The 25183-nt window shown below is 27.9% G+C and overlaps 1 protein-coding gene and 1 long non-coding RNA gene across 3 annotated transcripts in view; both read right to left on the minus strand.

Moving 5' to 3' along the window:
• Positions 1-18406, minus strand: part of LOC136078160 (tetratricopeptide repeat protein 1-like) — a 65407-nt gene extending 47001 nt beyond the window's left edge. Inside the window, exons 1-2 of one of the 2 annotated variants that reach the window (XM_065793244.1) lie at positions 18352-18406; positions 9360-9531 (exon numbers count right to left, since the gene is read on the minus strand). In XM_065793244.1, coding sequence (XP_065649316.1) covers positions 9360-9503 — 144 coding nt within the window. In that variant the 5' untranslated portion in view covers positions 9504-9531; positions 18352-18406. Of the gene's footprint in view, positions 1-9359; positions 9532-10659; positions 10753-18351 lie in introns of those variants that run through there. The other variant, XM_065793243.1, reaches the window with a different exon arrangement.
• Positions 13877-16125, minus strand: LOC136078159 (uncharacterized). Its single transcript, XR_010637578.1, has 2 exons — positions 15904-16125; positions 13877-15831 (listed from the first exon to the last, which is right to left on the minus strand). It is a non-coding gene; the product is annotated as an uncharacterized LOC136078159 (long non-coding RNA).
• Positions 18407-25183: the final 6777 nt, after the last annotated feature.

The raw sequence follows: 25183 nt of genomic DNA on the forward strand, positions 1-25183 counted from the left end.
AACACTCGACAATGGAAGACTGTATTATGATTGCTGGTAACAACCTGAATTTTACTTGTCACGAACAAGAAGATATTTTAAGTCTACTTGAGTAAGCAAAGAGTTTTTTGTCTTGATTCAACTAATGCTAGCATTGCAACAGATGATAATAGCAAAGAAAGCTGCAGCAGTAACAGTTTGAATTCTACATCTGAATCAGACTCGGACATACAGTTGTAAATTGCACCTATTTTATATTATACACAAACATACATGATTATTATTAAACTTTATTAAAAACGCATTTGTTGTTCAAAGTTTTATTTTTATTAAATCAATCGTACAAATTGTTTTAAAAGATTTACATTTATACTAAAAAATACATGTTTTTTAGACAATAAAAAAGTAACCATTATTTATATTATTTACTAAACTTTATACAACTTTTAACAAAATTTACTCAACGCTATAAAATTAAAAAAAAAAATTTAAAAACCTTGTATTTATAATCAATCAACATGGAAACATACATAAATTTGAATGTTTTCAAAACATCTAATAAGCCGTGGCAAAGTTGTCGCAACTAAATATAGTTTGTGTGGTCAGGAATAGAGTGCGATCGCACCCGCTTCCTAACCAAGCCTTTAAACTAATTTAATTACAAGCCTGCTGTGTAATTAAATTAGTTTAAATTACAAACTCGGAGGTATTTATATATAATACTGATTTCACAATAAGTTATAAGCAACGACTTCACAAATAGCAAACTTTTTTTTAACTGTCATTTAACAAAAATTATTTGTTTTTCTTTAAAACTTAAAACACATAAAATAAATAATGTAATAATACGAAAATACATAAAATAAAATTTGTTTTTGTTAAATGATCACAATAGATTCATTTAAATTTACGCCATATATTTTTGTGGTAATTGCATGCATAAAAAAAAAAATTCTGATCCTACAAACATAGAATTTATGAACGAACATAGAATAGAAAGTTCCACAAAGGATTGCCATAAGCATTCAAAGTTCCTTACCAAAAGAATTTGTACCGATTGTAGTCTATATTTTGCCACTATCAAATCAATGAAACGATATAAAACAATTTGCTCAAGTATTGGATTATCAAATTAGATTCAAAAATATAAACTTCATCGTCTAGTTGCTAAAGGTCTATCTGAAATTATGTGTGTCTTTTTAAATTCGGACAAAGAAACAATTGAGTGGTATAATCAGGACGATGTTGATACCTCTGATCTCAACTGGCCTTAAATAATTATTGAAGAACATGGAACTCCAATACTTAAAAGTCAAAGTACGATTTCGGAACAAATTTAGGTCTAAAACATGATCTTTTACAATTAAATAAACACTTATGAAAATTCCAAATATTGTCTTTGTCACATCACACAGGGATGGGAGTGATGCTGTTTGAGAGTAGGGTTAAAAATGCCACAAAATGTCACTTAAAGGAGGGGGTTTCTAATAAGGCCTGAAAAAGTGTCACGTATTAATTGAACAGCCCCTAAATAACTAATTTTCTGTTTATTTTACAGAGTCCTCTTTTTCTTTGATAATAAAATGAATTTAAAAGTAAATATGTGATGAAACTTGCTTATTGTTTAAAACTGTTGTTTAATTACTAGAAGATCTACTAGTAATTAAACGACAATTCAACACTAAACAAGTTATGGCATGTAATTACCTTGAACCTTATTTTATTTTCCTGAAAAAAAGTATAGAACATATTTTTAAAAAATAGAACGTTAGACTTTAAAAATTGAATTACTTTTTACAAACTCAACTTAAAGCCAATGGAATGTATGAAAAAAATTTTCCAAATATAAAAATATTTTAAAATACTCATTTAGAGTAAAGTTAACTTTAGCTTGTTAGCAATTAAAAGTTAACTGTTTTTAATAATAAATGAACTAAAGTAAAAATATCTGTTTTATCAACAATATAGTAATCGCAAAAACTTAATTTTTGAATAAATGAACTTTTGATCTTTAGCTCATTATTTTATTTTCCTTTAGGAAAAACGAAAAAAAGTTTTTTTTCTCTTCATACTTTTTACTTTACTTTTTTCTACTTTAATAATAACAAAAACAATGATTACAATAACTTTTAGTTTTTTTAAGTTTTTTTATTTTAAGTTTCAGTTATTTTTTAACTTCAATACCTTTAATTTGAAAAAAAAATCCTTAGTAAATGTATATTTAATATTTAATGTACGCAAATTTTTTAATTACACATTATTTTAATAAGTTTTCCATAATTACCTCTTTTATCTAAAAGGCACTTTTATCTAAAAGGCACTAAATAGCACTGCGAAAATTATTACCTTTAGTAAAAGTTAAATAAACAGAATTGCTAATACTTAAATCGAAATGAAAATTAGATTAATTGTAAATATGCTTATTAAATGCTTATTTTTTGTATTCAAGCAGTTATTGTCTATACAATATATTATATTATATATAGGCAATAACTATTCGACTACAAGGCAAACAAGATGTAAGCGTTTAATAAGCGTAATTACTATTATTTTAATTATGCAAATACTTCGCTATTTTTAATTATAGAAAAAAAATTATTTAAAGTACTTAAAACATTTAATAACTATTAAAATTACTACAATATAGTTACTTAATGCTTAAAATACTTTAAACAATTTTCAAAAAATTTTTAACAAATAGTCTAGACTTGCAACTTAGGAGTTTATTAAATTATTAAATAAAATAGTTTTTCTTAGCGCAACAAAAGTATGTCCACGCCTAAATAATGTATTCAAAGACATGCCTTTTACAAGATACTAATCTAAATCAAAAACTTATCTTCAGATAACAAAGATACCATAATTGTTAACGCCATCTGTATTTTAGCATTGTTTGTGTTTTTTGACAGTTTTCTTACCAATCAACATGTCTTGTTTTATTACCGCTGCCATTATCTCATGCCAACATCCTAATCTTCTTCCTTTGTTGTCAGTAGATGTCTTCTGTTTTTTTTAATGAAGTTTTCGTTTAAGGTTTTGACATTAAAACTTTGTAGTTGTTTGCTGTCAACAATTTTTTCAGATTGGATTTACATGTAGTATTAGAAGTATTGATCTTAATCTTCTTCCACTGATGAGTTAGGAAGGTTTTATTTTTTAATTATTAACCTCCCCAAGGTTGAGAAAGCTACTTCAGTCGAGGAGGCTACTTTTGTGTTTAAAATCCTCTCTTAACTCTATAACTCCAAAACATGAACCTCAACAAACAAGGCTGCATCGCGGAGAAACAAGTTGAGCACAGTACTACCAGGGACGTGGTGGGGATCGAACTCGGAACTACTTGCTTATGAGGCAAGCGCTCTACCACTACTGATGCAAAACCATCACCAGGAGCGTTTTTCACCTTAAGTACTAATCTTGATTTGACCTTTTTGCATTGGTTAGTAAGTTTTTTGCTGTTTGTAAATTCTCTCAGCCACTCCATTTAATTATTGATATTGTAGCCTACTAGTTTAAACCCCCACTCTTTAATAAATCTTTTCCTACTTTTTACTGTTTTTATAGCTTTATGAAAGTCTCTTGGACCCAGATAGTTATAACTATTTATTTGATTTTCCAAAAACAACTAAAAAGTTCATCCATTTTGTTGGTTCATCTACTTTTGATATTTCTCTATTTTTTTTCCATTATTTACTTTTTTTTTTTTTTTCTGAAGGTAGCAAGAATTTTTCTTGGAGGATGAATAACAGAATTTAAGTAATTCTTTAACTTGATAAGATGTTTGGATCTAATCACCCCATTAAATAATTCAGGATATAGTTTTAGTATTTCTTTTTTTAACTTTTTTTCTTTTCATCAGTTTTCTTTTCATCAGTTTTCTTTTCAACAGTTTTCTTTTCATCAGTTTTACTTTGTTTAGATTAAACATTTCTTTTTTCTATTGGCACTTCTTTTGTTGTCTTCAGTTGTTACTAGGGTGACAAAAAACTTCAGTTTCACACAGTTTGATAACTTTCAATTCTTGAGATGCTTTTTTTTTTTTTAAACATCTTTGCTTCCAACAAGGCTGCAAGCAGCCACTAATTAAATTTGGAAGTTACTGAGAAAGAAAAGATGAAGATTGTAGAGCAAAATAACGATTGACAGACGACTTAAAAGATTGCAAATTATATGAATCAGGAAAGCAAGATAAAGGAAGCGAATTCCAAAGAACTGATGTTCGAGGAAAAAAATTAGACAAATAGGAGTTTTTGGAGCACTTAGGAACAGTCACAGAAAAAGGATGACACTTAATTGAATGACAAGTAACACAAGAATGTATTTTAGTAGATGGCACAAGAGACGCTAGCTCTTTAGAGCAGTGCCCATTATAGTATTTGTAGAAAAGAGAAAGAGAAGCAACATTATGACGATGTGATAATGGTTGGAGTTTGGCTGCAAAAGCAGGTCTAACTATGTTTACAATGCGTTTTAGCACCTTGTCTAAAAAAGAAAGGACATCATTAGAAGATCCGCCCCAGATATGGCAACAGTATTCCATACAGGGCCGGATTTGAGATTTATAGAGATAGAGAATAGAATCCGAAGTAAGAAAGTGTCAAGCTCGATAAAGTGATGCAAACTTAGCAGATGCTAATTTTGCAACGGATCTGAAATATGGTTTCCAAAAAAGATCGGAAGTAAGAGTTAATCCTAGAAGATAAAGGGTAGAAAACTCATCGAGTACATTACCATTAATAAATTTAGGAAGATCTAAATTATTGCAATAATGATTGGCTGAAAAAAATGAATTTTATCTGAATTAAAGTTCACCAGCCACTGTGAGCCCCATGCCATAGCAGAAGTGAGATCCTTTTCAAGCTCAAATGCCTCCTCCAAGCAATCAGAGAGTGTTGGCTTCTTATCATGACAAGAATAAATGGTAGTATCATCAGCGAACAATGCCACCTTAGATGTCAGAATATCTGGAAGATAGTTAATGTAAATTAAAGAGTATAAGACCAAGGATTGAACTTTGAGGAACCCCTGAAGTTACAAAATAAGAAGAGTGCTGTCCATCGAGGACAACTTTTATACTAAGATTGGAAAAGAAGGATTCAAGACCAGCATGCCAAATTTTATCAAAAGCTTTAGAAATGTCAAGAGCAATGGCCTTAACCTCTCCACCTTTATCTAATGCACGATAAAATCTATCAGTTATTACTGTTAGCAAATCAGCTGTAGAACGAGAAGATAGAAATCCATATTGATGATCAGAAAGTAAGTTATTAGATTCAAGATGAGAGATTAAGTGTTTGTTAATTAAAGATTCGAAAACTTTGCTTATGATAGGAAGAAGACTAATGGGACAGTAGTTAGACAAATCAGATTGCTCTCCAGAATTTTTGAAAATAGGGATAACAGATGCCGCTTTCCAGCAAGCTGGAAAACAAGACTCTGATAAGCACCTGTTGAATAGTTTTGAAAGTATAGACGACAGCTCCGAACAACACTTCATCAAGACTATAACAGGTATGCTGTCTGGGTCACAAGCTTGTAGGCTAAGAACAAGTTTGGTTTTGTTTTCACTACATAGCATTTTATCAATTGTTTACAATTTTTGTAGCAACACATCATCTTTGTTTTTTTAACCACTGAAATATATTTACCACCACAACCATGTAGTTTGATATTTGTATGTTGTAAACCATAATAAAATAGTAAAACCATAATAATAGTATTGTCGTAAACCATAATTAAAAAGTCTTTCATGTATATTTTGGCTTTTAACAAATATAAGAAAAAGGCTATACAAGAACTACAAATATCTATCGTATATAAATAGCGTAACTAATAACCGTATGTATAATAGATTATATATAAATAGCGTTACTAATAACTGTAATATTTTAGAAGACGGGAAGTGACGTCATTAATATTATATTGCATTATTACTTAAATTATAACAGTCTTCTCCACATTAGGAAAGTTTTAGGGCGGAGAGTATAGACTTCCTCTCTAGGAAAGAAAGTAGTCGTCGAGATACTTTGGCCTCTTCGTAACGCGTCCTGTTCTGGAGGGTATGTTAGTAAGATTCTCGGGAGTAGTAACTTTCTGCATAGGCTGACTAGGTACCGCTGTTGTAGGTGACTGATTACAAGGGATACTATCTATAATTGAATTCTCAACTAATTGGCTTGAAGTTACTTCGTTGGTTTCGTTTAGTTCTTCTTGGTTTCTGTTTATCGAATTGCTGGTATTGTTGATCATCAGTTCAATGCTCAAATCACCGGATTGTTGTTGAACTGATTCTGTTGGGGGATTTAGGTCTTCTAGTGGGGCGAGGTCTTTTGTTGAAACAGTATCAATTTTTCCATTTTGAAATTTTATTCGAGCGTAGTAAAGCGATATTGTTTCTAGCAATTGAACTCTGTCAACGAGTGGATCTCCTTTCATTCGTACTTGACGTCTGTAAAGGATTGTGGAATCCTGTTCTGTTAAGAAGTTAGGTAAAACAGTGCCTATTATTGATGAGCGTTGAAAGTTCATCATCCTCTGATGGGGTGTTTCGTCCTCTTATGGAGGACAAAGCCATTTGCAATACTCTTTCCCATTTCTCTTTTCCTAGACTTAAGGTTTTCAGAGCTAGACTAACAGCTTTTAGTATTGTTCCGTTTATTCGTTCACACTGACCATTGCCTTGGGGATGGTAAGGAGTGGTTCTAGTTTTAATTACTCCGTTCTTTTCTAGAAAAACTTTAATTTTTAAGCTTTCGAACTTAGTTCCACGATCTGTATGAATAGATGATGGTGCACCAAATAATGAAAAGAGGCTAAGAAGGTGTCGTATAACAGTTTCAGCTGATATGTCTTGACAGGGGAATGCAAATGGGTAGCGTGAGTACTCATCAACCACCACGAGGATGTATTTGTTTGTTGTAGTGGATTGTAAAGGTCCAACAAAGTCCATCGATAAGCGTTCCCAAGGCCTTGTTGCCTGAATGAGACGACCTGTGGGTGGTTTGTAAAAACGTGGTGTGAGTTCATTGCAAGTTGTACATTGGTTTGTTAACTGTTTGATTTCTGCGGTGGAGTATGGTAGATTTCTGGTTTTGCAGTAATGTATCATTCTTGTAACTCCGGGATGGCATAGCTGGGAATGGATACTGTAAAACGCTTTAGTGTTATTTACAATCGAGCAACATCTTGAAAGGGCACCTGCTACAATGTTTTGGTTCCCCGGCCTGTATGAGATTGTATAATTAATATCAGCTAATTCTAAACGCCATCGAGTTAATTTTTCATTTTTTATTTTTGTTGCATTGTTTATTGAAAATAAGGGAAATGGATCTTTGGTCGGTTATTATATTAATATATGGTACTGAGTTAATCAAATGCCTCCATCTTCTACAGCACTCCACTATGGCAGCCGCTTCTTTTTCAACTATCGCATGCTTCCTTTTGGCATTAGTTAATGTTCTTGAAAAGAAGGCAACTGGCCTGCCAAGTTGTAATAGTGTTTCTCCGAGTGCTGAGTCGGAGGCATCTGTTTCTATTGTTAATGAAACTTTTAAATTAGGGGAGGCTAGACAAGCTTCTACAAGTTTATTTTTGAGTATTTTTATTGCTTCTTTGGCATGTGGGGTTAAACCCTTTGTTGGAAAATTGTCTCTTGCTTGAGTAAGTGGGAGAGTTAATTTTTCGTATAAACAAAGATTGCAAATTTTTGACGAAGTGTTATAAGGACTTACAATTTTTATAAACGTTTTACAATTTTCCACTTTATTAAGTGTGTAAACATTTCGTCTCTTATGTCCCAAAATTCTTTAGACAATTTGGTATCATTTTTATATTTATTAATGTTAAAAGATTTTAGATGGTATCCCTTGTAACCAGTCACCTACAACAGCGGTTATTGACGAAGTGTTATAAGGATTTACAAACTTTATAAACGTTTTACAATTTTCCACTTAATTAAGGGTGTAAACATTTTGTCTCTTATGTCCCAAAATTCTTTAGACAATTCGGTATCATTTTTATATTTATTAATGTTAAAAGATTTTAGATAGTATCCCTTGTAATCAGTCACCTACAACAGCGGTACCTAGTCAGCCTATGCAGAAAGTTACTACTCCCGAGAATCTTACTAACATACCCTCAAGAACAGGACGCGTTACGAAGAGGCCAAAGTATCTCGACGACTACTTTCTTTCCTAGTATAATATCAGAGGTTAAGTCTATACTCTCCGCCCTAAAACTTTCCTAATGTGGAGAAGACTGTTATAATTTAAGTAATAATGCAATATAATATTAATGATGTCACTTCCCGTCTTCTGAATATTACAGTTATTAATAACGCTATTTATATACAATCTATTATACATACGGTTATTAGTTACGCTATTTATATATGATAGATGTTTGTAGTTCTTGTATAGCCTTTTTCTTATATTTGATAAAATTGTTGTAAACCATAATAAAATAGTAAAACCATAATAATAGTATTGTCGTAAACCATAATTAAAAAGTCTTTCATGTATATTTTGGCTTTTATCAAATATAAGAAAAAGGCTATACAAGAACTACAAACATCTATCGTATATAAATAGCGTAACTAATAACCAATAACAATGGAAGTATATAAAAATTTCAAAAAAAAAAAATCATTTTTTTTTTAATTACTATTTTAGATTTTACTGCTAGATAGACTAAATTTAAAATATATTTCTGTGTTAATTTTATGTGTTCTATTCGAGATGACAATTTATTTAACATAGAATTATATATCAACAAATTATGCACAGCAATATAATAATTTTTATTTAGTATAACATTACAAACAAGTATGTCATAAGATAGAGTATAGGCTTTTAAAAATTTTTTGGTGATATTTTAACAGGTTGCAGCAAGTGTTAAATTAACTTGTAAGTAAAAGATCATAATAAAATACATTTTTCTGCTTCCTATTCCTCACAGATGCATTTTTGAAGTAAAATCGTTTTAAGGCTTTGTATAAAGTTCAAACTTTTTATAAAATAAAAAAAACATTTTTTTATAAAGTTATAGGTTTAAGATAGTAGTGAAAAAAAATTTTTTGAAAGATAATAAAATGAGAAAACTACAATCTCTTCAAATGTTTTTTCACTTTAAAAAAAAGAGTTTATGTAGTATTTAAAAAAATACTTAATTCATATGCTACTTAAAAACACAAGTAAACTTGTATTTGTTTAACATCAACCACCAACCAAATAAAATAGCTTGTGAGTATTTTAGCATTGAAAAAAGGCATAAATTTTTATCAGTAGTTGGTATCCAGTGGGTGTCAATGTTAAATATAAATCTATAAAATGCCACAACAAATGCGTAAAAAAAGAATAATTTATAAAATGAATATTTTTTACCAATTTGACATCTTCTGATATAATTTCCTCAATTTCTGTAATTTTATCTGCATCATTTTCAGCGTCTAATTTCTTATTTAACTCATCTTTTATTTCTTTTTCTTCATTTTTGAAAACTTCAGTTTCATCACTGTTTTTGTTCATGATAACAAACTGTGCATCACCAACATATCTTTTAATTAAATAATAATAAAATATTTTAATAAGATTAAACATAATTTAACTAACTATGCTAACCCAACCTTTATAAAAGATCATTCCTAAAGTTTTCATATATATCAACAGATTTTTTAGCAATTTTGACAACCTTTTCTCTCCAAACAATAATCAATAATTGTTAATTTTTTAAAATAAATATTCAAACTTATTTTTAAAATGTTGTTGATATCATTTTTTTTTTTCTCCTGTAAATTATCAAAATTTATACTTAAATACAAAACTTATCCACTCCTTTTCCACTGTATTTGTCATAATTAATGAATATGCCTAAATTACAATTTAAGGGGGCGTCTGTTAGCTTTTGTTTTTTCATGTACAAGTTTTGCTTAAAATTTCTTTTATTTATCTCACAATAATAAACTAACATAATTAATACATCAAACTCAGTTTGATATATTAATTATATTAGTTTATTATTATTAGTATTATAAACATTAAATACAGTAATGTTATTAAATCTAACATTCTGAACATTGTACAGCATTATGGATTACAATATAAGTAATAATATTGTTAAAAAAAAATTACCAATATAAGTATAATTTATAAGTGTAATACTCTCTAAAGTATTATACGTATAATTTATAAGTGTATAATACTATTGTAAAAAGTTGTATTTAATAAATAAATAAAAAACTAAATATTTTAAATCTATAAGAAAAAAATAATAATTTTTTTTTTACATTTAATTAAATAATTTATTTACTAGCAACTTAATGCTATTGATATAGACATTACCACAACAGCAACAACAACAAAAAAGGGATTCAGTAGTTTTTATTGAAAATTGATTGACTGATACACCAAAGTCGTTTAAAATTTTTAATGACATTGACAATTTTAATGACTTAGACAATGTTATTTAAAAAATTTAAGTAACTTTGGCGTATCAGTCAATTAATTTTCGAGGGGAAACAACTAAACCTCTTTTTTTATTGCTGTTGTTGTCAAGCCTATATCAATAGCATTTAGTTGCTTGCAAATAAAATTTACAATGAAATTTTTATTGTATATTATTACGCTTTACAAAACAATAACTTTAAGTGTCAAACTGTGTTTTCTGAAAGCTATGATTACTCACTTAATTCACAGAGGCAATTAGTGGCTCATCAGAATATCCAACTTTACTAGTTACTTGACATTGCTGGTCCAACTAATCCTTAATGTAACCTCAATTTGTATAATATTTGTAATTTTTATTTTATTATTAAATATTAATATTTATATATAAAAATATTTATATATAAAAAATATTAATAAAAGCGTGATTTTCCGCGCGCGCCGCAACAACTCCACTTGTGAACCTCTAACGGAGTCGTAATGCAGTCTGTGGGCTCAAAGCATCATGGTTGGATATAATCATGAATTAACAACTCCACTTGTGAACCTCTAACGGAGTCGTAATGCAGTCTGTGGGCTCAAAGCATCATGGTTGGATATAATCATGAATTATATGGTGCTTTATTTTACTTATATAAAATCCTCAACTTCGAAGAAAAAAAGATAGCAGAGATAAGATCAGAAAAATGATCTGCATCAGTGACAGATCCAGAAATTTTTAGTGAGGGTGATACCAAAAGTGTATTTGATAATAAAAAGCATTTGACAATAAAAATCCTCGGTTTCTTTACCGGTTGTTCTTCGGTGATGATAATTTAATCTAGAATTATATATACACAGAGCCGTGGCAACGCTAAGCCACGGCACTGCGTTTATATATATATATATATATATATATATATATATATATATATATATATATATATATATATATATATATATATATATATATATATATATATATATATATATATATATATATAGAGAGAGAGAGAGAGAGAGAGAGAGAGAGAGAGAGAGAGAGGCAATTCTACAAATCAATACATATATACATATATATATGTATATATATATATATATATATATATATATATAGAGAGAGAGAGAGAGAGAGAGAGAGGCAATTCTACAAATCAATACATATATACATATATATATATATATATATATATATATATATATATATATATATATATATATTATATATATATATATATATATATATATATATATATATATATATATATATATATATATATATATATATATATATACATATATATTAACGAAGAAAAAACAACTTTTTCTATGGTACTTTCATGTCTATACGGCAATCATCAGCCATTGAATACAAATTCAAAAACAAAAAAACCCGACAAAAATTACAAAATACTGTGTAGTGGGATCTTAACGTCGCTAAGACATACTTGATGACAACGAAAAAACAAAATATTAGCGAATCACCGGTGTCAAAAAAAGATAAGAAGATTTTATTCTTGTGTCTGCATTTTGAAATCAACTCATTTCGTTTATTTAACAAGTTATCACCTTTATGTGTTAAAATAAGGAATTTTTCGTATAAACAAAGATTGCAAATTTTTGACGAAGTGTTATAAGGATTTACAATTTTTATAAACGTTTTACAACTTTCCACTTAATTAAGGGTGTAAATATTTTGTCTCTTATGTCCCAAATTTCTTTAGACAATTCGGTATCATTTTTATTTTTATTAATGTTAAAAGATTTTAGATGGTTAGCATACCGAAATTTAAATGGAGTTTCACATAAGCAAAAATATACTTTTTCTTTGTAGTCAGGTTTATTTGACGACACGGTCGCTTGATAAACGATGTTCTTCGACAAACACTGATTGTTCATGGGACAGATGGATTTATTGACACAGTTGCATGTTTTCCCTCATCTTTACCTTGGCTATATAATATCCTGTGATTGTGCGAATTAATGATGGACTTGATGTTTGGTATACATGAGTAGCTTATTTTAATGGTATTTCGATTAAATATCTTACGAAGTTTGTGACCAACCGGAAAGTGCAGGTCTACCATGTTCAAAAAACGACTTCCAAAAAACGACTTCCAAAAAACGACGAGTTGTTTTTTCTTCGTTAATATATATGTATATCGCTCTATTTGAAATATCTTTTTAATATTGAGCACTCTTTTACGATTATGAGTTTTTTTTTATTATTATAATACAAAACAGCCTTAAATATCTATCTATATATATAATATATATATATATATATATATATATATATATATATATATATATATATATATATATATATATATATATATATATATATATATATATATATATATATATATATATATATATATATATATATATATATATATATATATATATATATATATATATATATATATATATATATATATATATATATATATATATATATATATATATATATATATATATATATATATATATATATATATATATATATATATATATATATATATAATATATATATATATATATATATATATATATATATATATATATATATATATATATACTATATATATATATATATATATATATATATATATATATATATATATATATATATATATATATATATATATATATATATATATATATATATATATATATATATATATATATATATATATATATATATATATATATATATATATATATATATATATATATATATATATATATATATATATATATATATATATATATATATATATATATATATATATATATATATATATATATATATATATATATATATATATATATATATATATATATATATATATATATATATATATATATATATATATATATATATATATATATATATATATATATATATATATATATATATATATATATATATATATATATATATATATATATACGCTCACAGAAGACGTAGCATTTTTAAATGTTTCCGATACGACACATTTTGGCATTGTAGTGTAGTCAATTGGAGACAAATTTATGTTTTTATGCTATGTGGGGTAAAAGCATAAAACTTTGCCTACATGTTGTTTTTATTGAAATAATCATTATAAGACTCAGACCCACTTTCAACATAGCTCCACCTGTCTCCGTGGTAACCGGGTCATGTCGGTAGCGGAAAAAAAATATCTTAAAAAACGGTCATTTATGCATCAATCAAAAGCTTATTAAAAACGCAACAAAAAATTTAAATACACAATAAGTTAAAAATAAATCAGTAATGAGAGAGAGGACTTTAAAAACCTATAAGTCAGAGGGTAAAAGCGTAATACTTTTGTACCAAATCGTATTTTTTAATTATAATTAAATGTTCTTATGATACAAATAGTTTAACCTTAATAAAAATTAAAAAATTATTTATAAATAATACTAAAATATTTAATTTTAATATTTAATAAATAGTTAAAAACACAATGTTATAGATCAAAAGTTATTCCCTAAAATTTTAAATAAAATTTAAAAACCCGTTATATTTAAAACATTTAATAAATTATGAATTTAACGCTAACAATCACCACCACATTTGCAAAGTGCGATACATGGAAGTAATGCTTTTACACATTTACAAAGACCTCACAGCCTTTTTCTTTTTTGCAGCCACATTGCCTGCAGTTGCACTGCATTTTGGAAGCTTTTGAAATTGTCGTCCAAACAATTTCGTAAATATTGTCTTCCATTATCCAACCCCACTCACATGGATAAGGCAATGATGGATTCTTACACAACGATTGTGCCCAGCAATGCAAAGCCTGGTGAACAGCTCTAGAGATATGCAGTTGCAAAGCGTCTTGTGTAGGGAGTATGGGGTCTGGTAAACGTTCTTTTTTTGAAAATAAGTCTTTTCTGCATTCATTTACAATACTGTAAAAGCTTGTAGGGTTATATAGTAGCACAACAAATCTTTCAATTAAGTGGAAAATACTAATGATACCTTCATTTGAGGGACAATTGGAAGTTGATTGCAAGGCGTTAGTGAGATCTTCAAGTTTTTCCCAAGTTTTCCAGGAAAGATTTTTCCTCTTTCCAGCAAAAAATGAAACTTGATCGCAACTAGTTACGTGAAAAAGAGGTAAACATTTCTGTTTTGGATCAAGATATTTTACAAGATTGTGCAGTAAAATGAAGCATTGGTTTTCGCTAGAACCAAACCATATACATAATTCTTCTAAATGTAGCTTATAAAAAAGTCCAAAAACTAAAATTAGAAAACTATGATCATGTGATTTAGAATAAAAATTATTTTCTTGACATGAAATATTATCTGACTTAAAGATAATATAAAGTATAAATAATAATGACAACAACATCAGTATTTACAGTTCTGATCATGGCCTTTTTAAGCCACTTTGTTATAGCAGCATCATATGTGTGAAGAAATATACGAGTGTCTGCTTCTTCATGTTTGCAAGGCTCATGATTGAATTTGTTGATATTTTGATTTGATATCACTGAGTCCTCGTAGGTCACAACAATCATTCTATCTGTTTTAAGACAAGATACTTGGACTGAAAGGAACTTAAATAATTCGTTTTTATTCTGATCGACGCAAAGAAATGACTGTCAATTACTTGGAATCTTTGATTCGGTCAACACACAACGACGAATATCTTGTCCTCTTTTGACGCTTGCTGATTCTTTAAGGCTGTTCTCAGTATAAACGTCCCAAATAATATCAACTCTTGCATAGGATTGCAACTGTTCCAAAGTGAATTTCTGGAATACCTTGGTTGAATAATCTTCGGAAGTTTAACAATTCTTGGGTGTTTACAACTACAGCTCCATCAATAATCAAACATTCAACTATGGGTTTATCTTTAAGTGCGCTGTTCAAATCATTGGAACAAGTTAAAAGATCTAATTTATTTCTATTGCGTAACAGTCCAACTTTTAAAAGAGACGATGGAAAAGTGTGGTTTTCATGAGCAAGAAATTAAGCTTTTAACTTCCTTTTTGTACTGACGTATCTAAAAAGTGGTAGCTTATTTTGTTTTATTGGATTGAAGACTCCTTACACTCCTTTACTCTGGTTTGGAAAAAATGGTTGAATATTTTTTCTCTGAAATTCTCAATTGAATTAACAATATTTACCACTTTTTTGTCTTTGATACCAAGGGTATCAAGCACCAGAGGATCTAGGCTTTCTTCTTTAAATGGATTACTCAGGCTTGAAACTAAATTCCTAACTTGAGACGCAAACCAATTTTGATGACTTTTATTTTGCTCACGATGTTTGAAACTTGTTTTCACGAAATCATCTCCATTATTTTCTGCGTATGATAATTTGATTTAAATTCATTTACACATCGAGCTAACTCAGGTCCAGAAACCATCCAGCGGAGTAGTTCTTGGGAATCTTCCGTCAATCCAACTGCACCTTAATAAAATTTGAAATTTTTTATTTTCAATGCATGGGTGTTTCACTTATAAATAAAAAATAAATTATTACCAAAACAACTTCAATCAATTTGATATTTTCACATAAGCTTCTTAAATAGGCATTTTATTGTTATTGTAATGATAAAAAAATCTCCTTCTACTTTGCCGCATTTGTTATTTAGCTCATGAGCTTGGCCTAACCCAATTAAAGAAAACTTTTTCTTTGTTTTGTGTACAACAAACATGCCGTTCTGAAATAGTCTTGCAATTTCTGGATTTGTTCCTTCCAGTTGAATCATATCTGCTAAATTTACGGATAACCAGCGCGAGTAATGCGTGTGGTCCAGTGCAAAAAACAAGGCAGCAGTTGTTGAATGCACTGCCTATACAAATCAAAATTTTCAGTCCTTATTGATTGCACAAAAGCTAATATAACCAGCTCAAATCTGAGTGTTATTGAACAAAATCTAAATTAGGGATAAACCTGTTCACAATCCAATAATCAAAAGGTTTTTCACATTTTTCGTTTTGAATCACGTAGTCTTGATAAGCTTTTTTCATCAAAATATGAAGAACTGCAGCAGTTACATATTACGGAAATATTTTTTTTACTTAGAGCGTTTATAACTCAAAATTTTCTGAACAATTATGTTCAGTAGTTGTTTGTATATTACAAAGTCAAACTCATCCTTCCAAAAAATGAAAAAATAGACTTTAAAATTTACCTGATTCACACTTCTTGTTTTTGATGCATGTGATGCTTTAAGGTATGATTCAGCTTTCCCTGCTGACGAAATCTCTGCTTCAACTAAAGCAGAACACCACCCGGAATCTTTCAACCAATCTCCAATTATTTTAAGCACCATCATTTCAATATAAAGTGGCCCTATCATAATGACAAAAGCTTTTTCTCCGTAGTATTCTTTCCGATTGCACTGTTAATTCAATTGTTTATTAATTTCAGGAAGAAAGCACTATGAGCTTGATTGTCTTATCAAAGTGTTTTTTTAAAGGAAAAATAAAAAAATTAATTTATTTTATATTTTGAATAAATAAAAATCTTTTAAAATATTCTAGATTGTCATTTTAAAAATAAAATAATTTTAATTTATTTTTGCTTGTTATCGTGTTTTTATATTCTTAGCTTCATTTTTATTTAGCTTTCGATGGGTGTATGAATTATAAGATTTAAAAAAAAAAAAAAATTCGTTGCTATGGAAAGGTGCTAGTTTCCATGGAGACTATCTATGGCCATTTTGAAAGTGGATCTCAGTCTTAAAACGAATGTTTTAAGGCTCAGAACCTCATCAACATGACAACCAAGTTTCATGCTTTTACCCAAAATAGCACAAAGTTTGTACCAATTGACTGCACTATTGTAAAAATTTCAAATTTAAGTATCTTTATATTTATTACAAATATTATTTGTATATATAACTTGTATATATAATTGTATGTATTATTTGTATATGTATATATATATATATATATATATATATATATATATATATATATATATATATATATATATATATATATATATATATATATATATATATATATATATATATATGTGTGTATACATATATATATATATATATATATATATATATATATATATATATATATATATATATATATATATATATATATATATATATATATATATATGTATACATATATATATATATATATATATATATATATGTGTGTATACATATATATATATATGTGTATACATATATATATATATATATATATATATGTGTATACATATATATATATATATATATATATATATATATATATATATATATATATATATGTGTATACATATATATATATATATATATATATATATATATATATATATATATATATATATATATATATATTATATATATATATATATATATATATATATATATATATATATATATATATATATATATATAAGCAAATACGCATGGTATGCTTAATCATAATCAATAATTATGCATAATTATGCAAAACTTTTTTATTTGAAATAAGAAAGTTTTGCATAATTATGCGTAACTATTGATTATGATTATGCACATTATGCATCTTTGCGTATATGATTATGCGTTTATTTGCGTTATGATTATGATTATGCTGATTATGCGAATATCAGCATAATCATAATCATAAAAAAAAACTTTCTTAGGCCCTTCCACGGCCTAAAAAAAAAAGTTAGTAAAAATAAATTGTGATTCTTTAAATAATCTTTTTTTCATACGTCCTACAATTTTCTTTGTTTTGTTTTGAAATGTTCCAAAAAATTACGTTTTTTCTAAAAAACACATAAATCACTAGTGGTGGAAAATAACGAATTACATTTACTTACGTTACTGCAATTGCGTAGTTTTTTCGTGAATTTCTACTTTTTAAGTATTTTTTTAAACATGTACTTTTACTTTTACATGACTATTTTTTTTTTTAAATATTATACTTTGCTACATTTGAAATCATATACGTTATTGAGTAAAAAAATTATTACGTTTTAGTTAATAGAAAATAGCGCCTGTTTTATAATTTTGTTTATTTATAGTTTTCATAATATCTTAAAGAATGGTACGAAGACATCAAATCAAAGCGTACCGCTCACGTTTCGAATTTTAAATCTTTCTTATTCGAATTCTAGAAAAAAATTTAATTCAAAGTTTTGCCATGTTTACATTTTGTACAAAGTACTTTAGAAGAACATAAGAAGTTGTTATTTTAATTTATTATTATTGGCTTCATTTTGAAATGTTCTTTGTAGATGCTCTTTGTATTTAAGAAAATAATCATTTAATCAAAGCATTTTTTCATATATGCATGGCACTCATATCTTCATAGTAAAACTTACTTTTTAAAAAAAGTAGCACTGTAACACTTACTCTGAGCAAGGACGTCCTTGCTCAGAGTAAATCTTTTTTAAAGCTACTTTTTACTTTTACTTTAGTAAACTTTTCGACCAGTAACTTGTACTTGTACTTGAGTGCAATTTTACTCAAGTAACAGTACTTTTACTTGAGTACAAAATACTTTTACTTTTTCCACCTCTGCAAATCACAATATCTCTATATAATCTTTGCAATACTCAAGTGAAGGATGAAATGGTCAACTAGTAAGGTTCCATGCAATTTCTAACCACTGCTGCCAACTTTCCCCGGCTTATCCAACTTAAGTATCCAACTTAATTCCCTACGAAGCTGTCTCCGACTAAGAGTATGTATATAAGATAATATTCATATGTAATAAAAGTATAGTAAGGTATAAGTATGAATAAATATCAAATGCTAGATAATAGCTAGCTTTTCTAGCTAGCAATCCTTGAGAACAATCCGCTAATATAAAATATAAAAAATGTAAGTCGGTTTTTTCACGTTAAATATATGTTAAAAAATGTTGAACAAAATTTTATTTTTCATGATTATTGTCTAATAATATATTGTATCATAATAAGAAAATGATTTATTTATATAGAATCTTTATTTTATAAGTTGGTTGCTTCAGCACTTCTATTTTAACTTTCTTTAGCCAAGGAAATCTAAAAAAACTATTTTGCATATAATAATCATCTGAAAACATCAAACACACATAGGTAACAACTATTTCTAAAATATGAAAAACTAGACATGAGAAGGTTCAATTTTTGCTCTTTCTCAGTGGGCCTTATACGTTCTTAAGGACGTTCTACCGACTTATGACGTCTATAAGAAGTTGTGTGGACATCTTGCGGCCGCCTGTGACGGCTAAGTTTTAATTTATTTTACATTCTTCAATAAAATTCTAACTGTCTCTACTTTATTAATTGACTTAACTTTATTTCTTTGAAACTTTTAAAGATAAAGTTCAATAGCGTAAATTCAAATATTCCTAATGATATTTTCGAATGATATAAAAACTCTGATAGCAGTCATGACAATTTAATTCTTTGCGAAAACTATTGAAAAAATTCATATTTTCTCAAACAGCTTAAATAAGATCAATTGATGGTCAATGTCTTGCTTAGAAGTTCCTTTACTTAATGCCAGTTTTCTTTTAATCATTTAATACTCTTTCTCTTCCTCTTTTACCAGCAAAGATGTAAGTAAGGAATAAAAGGGTAAGTGTGGAATAGCAAAGGTAAGTATGGAATAGCATTTCGTATATGAAATAATTTTCTAAGGTCCACACTTTTGTATAAGTCTTTAACTTTGTTATTTTGTTCAATTTTTTTTAAAAAAAGGACCATGTCATAAAACACTTTGAAAAATCGGTAGTTCTGAGTTTAAGAATTTTTTTCCTTTATCAACTAACTTTCTTAATTAACAAACAACTTTATAACAAGTTTATTGTGACATTAGCAAGTTTCATACGACGCGGCTTAACTGAGCGAATATTGCCTGTAGGGACAAAATTCTAGCCAATCAGATAATGTTTCTAGATTAAGCGATATTCAGTTTTTTTCTCGATTAAACTACTAAAAATAGCGTAGTACTTGATACAATCGAGTCAAAAATATATATAAAATTCAAAACAAATATTTTTTTTAATATGCTAATAAAGTAAGTTAGCGATATGTAACTATTATTTATTTTAATAAAAAGATATTAAACATTATTAGATATCAAATTATATTGATTTTATCACTTAAAAGAAATGGTTAACTGGTTTTGTGGCGCAGCATTACGTTTTAACAACTTTAGAACCAAAACTACTAACGGAGAACGTATAAAGTTTTACAGGCTTCTTCTTTCTAAAGATGTTTCAATTCAGAAAGAATATACCCGAATTTTAAATACAAAGGGAATGAATTTCAGAAATGGGCATATTTGTTGTAAACATTTTTCATCTGGAATAAGAGAGTTATGCACTGATATTCCAGACATAGCTGCACCACCAAGCCAAATTGCTATAATGGAACGAAAATACGCAAATGCTCTGGCCAAAATAACTAAATCAAGAAAAACGACTGAAGCTGATAAAAAACATTTGAAAGGGTTAAAACGTAAGCTTAGTATGATGATATCCTTGTCTAAACCTTGTCCTATTCGTAAAAAACCAACAAACTGACCATCTTATGTTACAAAATCTCCTTTATCATTACTTAAACCAACAAAACAACAGTTATTTTCTAAATTAAAAAAAGAAACAGATGCTAAAAAAATTCTTCTAGAAAAAATGAACAATGCAAACAATTATATAAAACAGCTTAAAAAAGAAAAAAAAATAAAAAAAGTAAAGAACGATATGTTACATAAAAAATATTTAATTTTATCTGTAAGAAATCAAATTTCAAAAAAAGAACTAGACAAATTTGAAAAAGGAATGTTTAAATATTCCAAACTTAAAGACAAACCAAAGCAGTTTAAATAATCATGTGGTTTAACTATCCTGCAATTTCAACTCCTTTATAATTGTGTAGCACCATACTGCCACTTAATTGAATATCCGAATTGCAAAGGTGCAGGAACCAGATTCCTTGAAAAGAAAACAGTTTTAACATTGTGCAGACATGCATTTCATCTTGGTGTTATTGGATTTATGACTGGCGTTTCTAAAAGCACCATGTATCGTGTTTTCACTGGATGGGTTGTATTTCTAGACAATATTTTCAGAGATAAGTTTAAAAGTCGAAAGCACTTATATTTCCCTGATGATGCCTTCTGTTTTTAAAAAAACTTGCCATGGTGAAACCGATATTGTTGTGGATGCTACAGAATTTAAGTTTCAACAACCAACCAATTATGACCTTAACACTTTAATGTTTTCAAGTTATAAAAACTGTACAACAGGGAAAGCTTTAATTGGAATCTCTCCACATGGGTCAGGATTGTTTTTTGGAAACATATACCCTGGTTCGATCACAGATAATGAATTAACCTAACAATCTCATATTTTAGAACTAGTTGAGAAAGAACACGAAGTTATGGCAGATAGAGGGTTTTCTATTCAAGATTTATGCGCTTCAAAAGGAATATATCTGAATCGACCATCTCAAAAATCAATCCATCAGTTCCCACAAGCTGATGTAGCTGGTAATTTTGATATAGCTTCTACCCGTATTCATGTTGAGAGATTCATATGATGCGTACGTAATGGGTCAATTCTTAATGTGGTGTGGCCGGTACAAAGAATGTTATGTCATGTTGTAAACCTTACAATGCGCCCCATCAGGCCAAAAAATAAGATTCAAAGAGAACGAAAGAAAAACAGACTTAAAATGCAACATTTAGACCATGAAAATATTTAAATGTTAGAAAGTTTGTATTTTGATGGAAGAAAAGATACAACATTAGTTATTGGTGCAAACAAGGCGAAAAATATACGAAAAACTATTAAAGAAGAACATGTAGTTTTAGTACAAGAAACAGGGTCGAAGTATCTAGGGCATGTAGAGACTGCATAAGGACAAGGATATAGAATTAAGACAAGTACAAAAACATTTTAAAACTCAAAACAACATTGATACATCCAAATTAGTTGCCATAGGTTGTGACGGAACAGTTGTCAATACCGGATTTCTTAATGGTGTTATTGCTTTGTTTGAATTAGAACTAAAAAGACCTGTCCACTGGTTTATCTGTCAAATACATGCTAATGAACTGCCTACATGGCATTTAATTCAAAAAGTAGATGGACCTATATCCTAACTAATAGTCTGGATCTATCGGAAGAGAAATTAAATTGATACCTTGTTAAAATGTGATACCTTGCCAATAGTCAACTACATTCCTGTCAGCGTCACATTACCAAAAATAGACAAAAAATCTCTTAGTTCTGACCGAAAATACTTACTTGATATTTGCAAAGCAATATCTACAGGTTATTGTTCAAACGCTTTGGCTATCAAAAATCCTGGAAAACTTAACCATGTCAGGTGGGTGACCACTGCACACAGAATATTGAGGTATTATGTTGAATGTAGCAAACCGTCACACAGGCTGAGAGAAATAGTTGAGTTCATTATTAAAGTTTACTGCCAGATGTGGTTCAATATAAGATGTAATCCCTCATGCACGGAAGGTGCTAGACATCTATGGCTAACCATCAATTTATCCAGGTATATCAGTAGTGAAATAAAAAGTATTATCGATCCAGATATACAAAGGAAGGCTTTTTTTGCGCATCGAGAAAACATGCTTCTTGCTAAGATATCGGATACTAGCCCAAGTGTGAAGAGATACAACAAATAATGAAAGCAAGATCGGTGAAAACAAAGATCGAAAGTTCTTTATACCAGAAATCAATTTTAAAGCAAAAGGCTATATAGACCTAATTGATTGGAAAAAAATGTGAACTAAATGAACCTCCGATTACCAGTCACATTTCATATGAAAGTCTAATTAAAATTAGGCACTTCAGTCCATTTTATGATCTCGTAATGTAATTAAGCTAAAATGTTAATTTTAATTTTATTGCATTCAAAATGTTAATCTTGTTTTAAAATGGGTTTAACCAATTTTGTAGCACTTCTGGTTGTTAAGAAATTTTCATTTTTGTACTACCTAATTTGACATCCTTTTAGACAAAAAAATGCGTTTTTTTATTTTAGATTTTTTTTTACCATTTTTTTTTTACCATCATAACTGCGTAAAAATTTTACGCAAGACTTTAGGCAATAATCTATCTTTTATCATTAAACAATATACAAATAAAACAACTTTCAGTTTACAACTAATCTTTTGAAAATATATATACAGAAAAAATATATATAGCAGAAAAATATATATACATTAATATAGTCATAGACACATTACACATTAATATAATCATAACTCTATTACAAGATTAAATTGTGAAAAAATAAAACACAAGGTTGCCCAATTTTAAATTTTCTTAAATATTATAGATACGATATTATAAATATTATAGATTAATATAAACGATATTTATCTATACATATATGATATATATATCATATACTTCTAATGTCTGCTGTGTTAAAATATTTAAATCAGTGTCATTAGTTTCTTCAAATAATTTATCATACAAAATATCTTTATGAATATTAACATCACTTGGACTGAATATAGGTGTTTTCGAGATCATAATCGATGATGCATTTTTACACAAATCTGAAAGTTTAATTTTTAGGGTTAACAATCATGGATTCATATCAAGAATACTCTTTTGTGATTCAATTATCCGCCAAAGTGAACCTGTAATTATTTTATCAAGTATTCCAAGAGCCCGCACTTCTGCTAAATATAATTTGATGCTAATATCTTCTTTAACTGCAAGTAAAAGATTATTTTGATTTGGCCAATTTTGAAGAAACTCTAAAATATCTTTTGAATGAAAGTACAAACCTGCAGCATTAAAATATATATTAAATCTGTTACCAACAAAGGGTGCAAGCATACACTTACTTTGTCCTTTACCTTTAACTTCATTAACTTTGATCATGCTGACATTCAAAGAAACTAACTCCACATTAACTTCTCTTATACCATAAGAATACCTTCCGTTTTGAAATGTTATTATTCTGCGATCATGGAGAAGAGAACTTAAATTAAAATCTTTATTTTCTTTGCTTAATACTCTAATGTAAGGAGAGTCGGTATCCTTTTCAGGATTATTTAAACTGTTAGAAGACAAATTTTCATGTTTATTTACTATCATGCTAAACTTCCTGTTTACATAATACAATTTTTTGCATGTAATTCTTTTTTTCTCATGAAGGAGTGCAACTTTATTGTCACTTTTTTCAAGCTTAACTAACAAAAGTTTAACTCTTTTATAAAGATTTTTAATGACTTTATTATAAAAATCTCTTAATTCTTTTATTTCCTTATTTTGTTTCTTTTTTAATTGATGAATCTTTGCTTTATTACTTGCATGTAATAGTTTATATGTCCTTCTAGGGTCGTTAGATGTAAATTTTTTTTTTATACTAGTACGAACATTAGCAGATTTGAACTTATTTTTACAACCAGATGAAGCAAGTTTTAATTTTTTAAAACAGTTTTTCGAGGTTTGTTGGTTCAATTTTCTTTTTTTACCCTTCTTTTTTATTTTTTTCACTCGATATGCATAATTCACAACTAGTTTCCGAAATAGGTGGTTTAAAGAGCATCAGCTTATATATTTTTTTTAACGACTTAAATTTATCTACAACAATTTTAATTTTGTTGTACAAGCTCAAATTATTTTCAGTTACTGAAAACAAATTGGAGAATCGGCTTCTGAAATTCGAGCACATCATTTTCAAAGATTTATCACTGAAACATAAATACCAATCATATAACTCTTTATTATTCATTATGATAAGGCTAATTTTATACAAATACTGTATTATACAATTAAATTATTATATTGTTTTTGCAAATTAGTTACCGAAATAATTTTTGAAACAATAT

The sequence above is a fragment of the Hydra vulgaris genome, chromosome 03 (genome assembly GCF_038396675.1).
Source record: "Hydra vulgaris chromosome 03, alternate assembly HydraT2T_AEP".
NCBI lineage: Eukaryota > Metazoa > Cnidaria > Hydrozoa > Anthoathecata > Hydridae > Hydra > Hydra vulgaris.